The sequence below is a fragment of the Notothenia rossii genome (genome assembly GCF_949606895.1).
Source record: "Notothenia rossii genome assembly, chromosome: 2".
NCBI classification, from domain to species: Eukaryota; Metazoa; Chordata; class Actinopteri; order Perciformes; family Nototheniidae; genus Notothenia; species Notothenia rossii.
The window spans coordinates 66,755,030-66,762,768 of NC_136904.1; the positions used below are offsets into that span (position 1 = coordinate 66,755,030).

The 7,739-nt window shown below is 39.8% G+C and overlaps 1 protein-coding gene across 1 annotated transcript; it reads right to left on the reverse strand.

Annotated features, from left to right (window-relative positions):
- Positions 1-1,407: 1,407 nt before the first annotated feature.
- Positions 1,408-6,547, reverse strand: LOC307028096 (SOSS complex subunit B2-like). Its single transcript, XM_079662865.1, has 6 exons — positions 5,367-6,547; positions 5,048-5,186; positions 4,787-4,858; positions 4,275-4,359; positions 2,975-3,026; positions 1,408-2,306 (listed from the first exon to the last, which is right to left on the reverse strand). Exons 1-6 carry the CDS (start codon positions 5,458-5,460, stop codon positions 2,110-2,112), a joined length of 639 nt encoding a protein of 212 aa, XP_079518991.1. The 5' UTR covers positions 5,461-6,547; the 3' UTR covers positions 1,408-2,109.
- Positions 6,548-7,739: the final 1,192 nt, after the last annotated feature.

A 7,739-nucleotide genomic window follows, 5' to 3' on the forward strand; every position in this document is an offset into this window, starting at 1 on the left:
ACAATAGCCTTAATTAGCAAGTGCTTCCACCATGCTAAGCAGCTAATAGCTTTATCTGATAAATATGTAAGGAAACCACTATTTAGACAGTGTCAGGGATATATCATTCCGTATTTAAATGGAGATAATCATTTATATGGTTAAAGGAAAGCCTTCAAATGTATTTGGGAGACTTTCATTGACTTTATAGTAAATAAATACTGAGATGTGTCTGAAGCATGACAGGAGGTGGTGAGAGGGAGTGTGAGGGATTGATGGCTGGCTATAAGCAGGTAGAAAAAGTGACTTTTTGCTCAATGTATGTATTCCGTTTAGATATTTTTTGCTCAATATCCTTCCTCACAAGAGTATTACATTAATGTACTGTATTGTAGGTAATGTCTTGTCAGATTTTGTTGGTCTTCAACCGAAAAAAAAAACAGTCATAAGAAAAAAGTGAAATGGGGTAACATCGACACCAGGAGTCCTTAACATTGATGTGCTTGGTGCAACAAAGAATATGAGGAAACAGGGTTTGTTATAGGCAATGACTTGCTTCAAAATGAAACACAAAGGCTTTTGGTTTGCACAAGTACAAATCTTAAACTTAATGTTTGATTAATTGTGTGATTTTTGCCACAACCTGATAAAAAAAGAGGCACACATCAGGTACCACTGAGATACACACATACATGTTCGTCCATCTCAGATCCCAATTCAAAGTATTGGTCTTCACATATAGAGCTGTCCATGGCCAAGCCCCAACCTACATTAATGACCTGATCCACCCTCACATCGCAACCCGGGCCCTGAGGTCCTCTGAGCAAGACCTCCTAAGGGTGCCCCGAACCAGGCTAAAGACCAAGGGTGACCGTGCCTTTGAGGCGGTGGCCCCAAGGCTTTGGAACAAACTCCCCCAGGAAATAAAAGCCTCTGCCTAAATAGAGATTCTTAAGAGACAGTTAAAGACCCACCTTTTCCGACAGGCCTTTGGGGCGCCGGAGGAGGTGAATTAGTAGCTGTCTTTCATTGGTGTTTTATCCTATGTATTACCTGCTGTTATTTTATGCCTTTTATAGTTGTAATGTGAATTGTGTCCTGTACAGCACTTTGTACATCCGTGTTGAGAAGGGAGCTATATAAATAAAGTTTTACTTATAAATGCAGTTTATTTTAATAGGCACTAGATGGTGCCATAGTCAAAACATCACATGGAATTGAATGGTAGGCTTATTTTAAAATGTGTTAGCGATAGCATGGAGGTCTAAAAGATGGTGAGGTGTGTAGAGCTCACTTAGAGGGCTATATACTGTGTGTGTGTGTGTGGGTGGGGGGGGGCACAAGTTAATACTTGTGGCTAAATGTACCTGCGGATTAAGTTTGAAAAAAAAAATTCCCCCCCCCAAAAATGTACTCTTGCAGTCACAATGTGTTTGTTAGCCATGTTTCATTAGGGGCAGTATAATCAACTCGACATGCATTTCACAGACTACATGTGGTGGCTGAATTATAATAAAATGTATTCCGAAACATATTTAAATGGTCCCACTTTGATTACGGTACAATTAAATGGCAAAAAAAAAAATGTATCTATGAAAAACTGTTTAATATCGGTCTATCTACTTATCATTAAAAATTCTAAACTAACACCTTTCCTTTGAGAGTCACTTCAGATACAGTTCTGTTGAGAGGGAGGAGGCCCTTTTCAAGAAGTTTGCTCGTGCATTCAGTCCATTTTCACCAACTTAAGGCCTTTTCCACCAAAAAGCAGAAATGGGGTTTCCTGATTTAAATGACAGCCAAGTTTGCCCCGACATAAATTAGGAGAAGAAAGTGCATCAAGTGTTCAAGTAGGGTGTGTAGTTTGAAAGAACATAAATGGGTTTTGGACAGTGTATAGGGTGTGGGGGGCACTGGCAAAAAACTGGCAAAATGCAGTGAGATGACAAGTAAAGAAGGCTGAGTACCACTCGACCACTAAGGCTTCACGACATGTCCATAATTCATAGTTTTGCAAGCCAACATGGGCTGTGATGGGAAGGGGCAGAAATGTTTCTATATATAAAAAAAAAAGCAGGGGGAAATGGGCATGTCCATATTTTTCCCACATGACCCCCCCCGACCGCGATCTCATCTCTTGGCACGCCGTGGGTCCCTGCCGTTGCTAATGGTAACTGAAGACTTTGTGGGGGGTCCTGCTGCAGTGGCTGGAGGTGCTCCGTTGCCAGGTGACCGACCGTTGGGTCGCCCCATGCCCCCGTACGTAGGGTCACGGGGGGGACCGGGTGATGGGTTGTTGTTGTTAAACGACGACAAAGATCCATTACCTGTCGGTAGAGAAACATAGGTAAGTACTCACAGAAACATCCCTAATGGGTCTTTGGAGATCTCACAATAAGACACGCACAGGTGTGATCAATGAAAAGCTGCATTTCATTGGCTGCTTTGGATTCATGGTCCAGTTATTGTTAAAGCTGACTCACTGTCAAACTATCATGGCTTACTGGGACACTTAAAATGTTTTAATGTTGTCTATTAAAGCATATTTTAATTAATTCAGTATTTTTTCAATATTTTTTATACATTTTCTTCCAGGTGCATTGATTGGCATTTTAAACTCATGTGTAATATCTGTTACCTTTCAGCTGCTGTGGCAATTTCCCAATTATGGATGATTTAGTATATCTAACCTAAATAATGCATGTCACAATGTGTGCTGTAAAACACTTTTGTAATCCTATCACTATACTGACATGCTCCAGTCATTTTGATATTGAACACTTTATTTGAAGTGGAACCATTTGAGAATTTAAAAAAATACTTATACAAGCTAAATTGAAGTTAAATAGTGCAATAAAAGTCCTTTTAGATGAACGGATACCATTGATGTTTACCACTCCACAGGACATGCACGACTGATGTTTCCTATGAATGAGTAACAGGTAGAGCTGTGGTCATTTGCATGAATAGCTATACCGTACTGGGGCAAGTGTACCTGAATTCTGATTGGGTGGAGAGTTTCCCCTCTGATTCTGGTCTGGTTTACCCTGTAAGTGGAAGAGAATGTCAACATTAACACTGAATATGGAACAGTATAGGACTTTTAAGTGCAGACTTCCTTCATCAGGACAATTAGGTGTATCTGCAGAAGGTGACTTATTAGCTTTCTTACTCTAATGGCACATTTCTACTAAAGCGCAGAGCACGGTTTAAGGGTGCCGTGCACGACCCGTTTTAGGTTGCTTCAAAATCCTCCTGATTACTCACAAAGCCCTCAACAATCAGCCCCCCCCCCTACCTCACAGACCTGCTACACCAGCACACCCCTTCTCGCTGCCTCCGATCATCAGAAGCCAATCTATCCATCCCCACCCGCATCAATCACCGGACCTGGGGGACAGAGCCTTCTCCGTCGCTGCCCCCTCCCTCTGGAACTCACTCCCCCAACCCATCAGAGACTGCACTGACCTCACCACCTTCAAGAAACTCACAACAACTCGCCTCTTCAATCTGGATTTTAATGTGTGACTTTAACTATATATATATATATTTATTATTTGTTCTTTTCACTATATCTGTAAAGCGTATTTGAGCACCTGTAAAAGCGCTAACAAAATAAATCTATTATTATTATAAATAAACCAGCGACTGTATTCGCCATGACACAGACAGTCTGTGGTTTGTACTTGTTTCACTTTTGTCTAGCTTCTGAACAGATATGAAGAGCTGTGAGCTCTGAGTGTTAACAGCTAACGGCTGATGTTAGTTTTGTGGTTCGTATTGAAGATGACATTAAGGCTCCGCCTACAGTGTGTTACTATAGTTACTACCCCAGTTGCTAAACTGTAATGGAAACGCAGCATAAAGGGAGCCTGGCCTACCAAGGCCTAACTATACCGTACTAAGCCGTGCGAGGCCCCGCAGTGGAAATGCGCCATAACATAGTGGACTCTAATCTAAAAATAACGAAAACAGCAACTATTGTGAAAGAAAGAATATTCATGCAAAAAGGAATGTTTCCCCCCCAAAAAATTATATGTGCCTTCTGTAATGCAATAAAATCTGTGTCTTGCCATGAAAGATAACAAGATTCCAGTATACATATTTTAATGACAAGTATCATATGGGGAATAGCACGTAATTGCTGCAATATAATAGACATGAAACGTTCAGTGTATTAAAGGCTGGATTAGGTGCAATTTGGACTGATTTTCTTTGTATGTATGATCACTATATTTGCTAAATACTCATATTATGTACACATTTGTTGATGAAGTGTTTGCATGGCTACTCACAGACTTGTTTTGCTGGTTTGTTTGGTTTAGCAGATCTGGGTTTGGTTCACTGAAGTTCGGCACTTCTGAATACACCATGCAGAACCTGTGGAGACAAAACCAGAGTTAGAAGAGAACATTCAGAAATGGTGTTGGTTTACATCTTCATTGTGTGACCGTTTTAAGATTTAGATCATGTGTTTCTTAAATACAACTGTACAGGAGGATGCATCTGTTCTGTAAAAACCAGAGTGCATGTTACAGAGTAATAAATATGATTTCCTGAGATTAAAGGTTATATTAACAGAAAAAAGCAGATAATGGAATTATTCAACAATGTCTATTGTCTATGTTTACATGATAGAATAAATAGGTGTGTATTTATATTATTTAAACTGTGCAATAACATCCTATTCCTGATACAGTTTGAAAATTGCTTGGGTCTTGCATGCTGCTTATGGCATTCTAACAGGCATAACAACTTTACTGGTCTATGAAGGTTAAGAAAAATGTATTGGTGGCCAGGTACTCACTCTCCAATCTTCTGTAGATCCCCTCCTCTTCCAGTGTATAATGTCAGGCAGCCTTTCCATATGGATGCATAGCTAAAAATAAAACATCTCAAATTAAACTTTGAAAAAATACATTATTCATGAAATGTGTAACATCTACATAACCACCTGAACATGAAAGTATAGTTATCTGCATTTGTCGGTCAGTTCATAGTACACACTACAGTCAACTGAGCCAGTGCTGTTCATGTCACCAGTGTGAATGCATGAGATCTCTCCTACCCTCTGGTCAACTTTATGATGTCCCCCGGCTGGATGAGGCTGCCCAGCTCGTCCCACACAGATATAGCAATGCTCCCGCTCTTGTCTGCCACCTTGCACGAGCGCACCTCATGACCATCTTTCGTTTTGGTTACTCTTCCTAAGGAGAACAAACAAAAAGATGTTAACATAGTTCAATTAACAGAGGGATAATACATAATTAATGTCCCATTTGGTGCTACATTTTACCGACAATTCCACTGGCCCCTTTAATAAAAATACACGCGTTGATGACATGGATAGACTCCTTAAGATAAGAGTCACGGTTCAACTAACTTACCTATTTCCAACACGATGAAAACGATGCTCAAGTTTTTTGACCCGGGCTTCACATCCTTTAGCAAGAACACGGCCTCGCCTGTTGCAGTTGCCATTGTTGCTCAAGAGGAAAAATAAACACTACTCGTCCCCTTACTTTCACTTCAACTCAGTACTCACTGTTTGTAGCTACAACAGAAAAGCGTTAGCTTGAGCGTAGCTAACAAATTAGCCTTTAGCCAAATGCTAACTTCACCCTACTACAAACACTAACGTTAGCGCAAATATTTAATCACAGGGGCCGGCTTCTACGGTATTCGTCCAAGTCAAACACAATAAATACCGACACTGGGTGATATAGCTGAAACATACCAGTGACTTTTGACTGCTTTCTTCAAAACAGCTTACACACAAGCAGGGTGGGCGAATTACGAACAGAGTAGCTTAGCTAATCGTTAGCGCAAGAAGCTAGTTTGCTGGCTGCCTTCTTTTGATTTCACTGTACGCGTCTCTGTGCATATATCTTTTTACGATTATCGCCATAATAGCAGCTGTTCACTCAACGATAGCACGAATAAGATCTCAACGATTTAGTAAGGCGGTTGGACTAAATGTGAAATTCTGAAACAATTGTATTATCGTCTTTCAAATCTGAGATGTTTCTGTTTTAACAGATACATCAACTGTCTGTATGTAACACCAGAGCTTGAGATATTGTCCGTGTTGCTGGCTGTTTGAAGGTAACAATTATCTTCCTCGACCATTAAGACAACTCAAGTTTACGATAGTGTTGTTAAAGCGAGCGCATTTCCTTTGTGTTTCCTCTTATGAACAAAACCGTATTTTAGCTTTGCTAGCACGCGGTCTGGACAAGTTATTCACAAAAAGACTAGTGTGTAAATATAAAACTGTGACCATTATATCCAAGGACCTGGTTATGTATGCCTTGACTCTAAAGCCGAAAACGCTGTCTACAATCTGTACACGTTGCTGACTAAACGACTTCTCATGCTTCAAACAATGCCCCAAAAGCTACGTCAATGTGCGTTGCCGGCCTTATTTATATGTCTCGGTCAGTTCCATTATACTTTCGGAAGGGGTACACATTACATAGACCTTTCCTTTTTGTGCTCTTATACAATCGAGTCGACAAAATAAGGTACCAAAGTACCAAGCTTCTCTTTATAAATACACTACAGTCACGAATACAAGCAAACAATTCGCTGACCTGTTTGGAAAAAATAAAGAGAGTTGTTGGTTTCTACCAAATTAATCTCATTCACAAACAACGCGAGAATAAGCATGTGAGAGTTCAGTATAGATCCATGATTCAGTATCAAATCTGCGACTAACGACTGTAAATTGTTATACAAAGCCAAATAGTCCCCTTATTGTTATGCTATCACGACTAATTGCTTCTTCTATTATTAAACATCCAATAAAGGCCAGTGTGACCGACCACTTACTCAGATTGATCACATTGAGTGTTAGATGCGTCCCCATAGAAGTAATCCATGGTACATAGTGATATAAATTGCTAATGTTAAGGGTTTAGGCTGCGTGTTGTAAACATAGAACAATAAAGTTATTTTGAAGCATTTTTTCTTTAGACGCAAAATCGTCACGAACAGGATTCGAACCTGTGCGGGGAAACCCCATTGGATTTCGAGTCCAACGCCTTAACCTCTCGGCCACCGTGACTGTATAAAAGGACATTAGAGTCAGGAAGTGACTTATATATGCATATATTAGTCTGTATACATATTAATTATGATGACGTATTACAGACATATACTTACTGTATAATGTATTCCTTTTAACTGGCTAATTCTAGTGGTACGATTAATAGGGACAATAGGTAAGCTGATGGCAGAAGCACTAAGTGTTGTCGTAAGTTTGACACAAGAGGGAGCCAAACACCATCAAAACTGCTCGAGTTCCTCACGGAAGTTCAGAGAAAACCTTTTTGGAGATGACTTTACCCTATGATTAACCATAACAGTTTTGATTAGTTTGAGAAAGGCAATATGTATATGTATTTCACCAAAACACACCTATGCAACATGATCACTGTTTAACTATGTTGTAAAAAGCAACACCCCTTTACGGATGTGCCGAGTTCTGTAAAAATCGATCTCTTTATTGTTGTCTAATATTTCGTCCGCTTCCCGATAAACAGGCGGGGAAATTATTCGAATGTATGGTGCTCATTGTATAGAAAAACTCAGGTATTTAACCAAATAATTTAGAAAACTTTAACTCAAAAGTTTTTCAAATGGACTTCTTCTCCTGTCGTAACAAGTTCCAAGCTATTGCCTAAAGCGTGTTCAAGAGTATAGTGCCCCAGTTGTATTTTTTAAAACAATTTAAAACAACTCGGGAATAGTTATTTTGT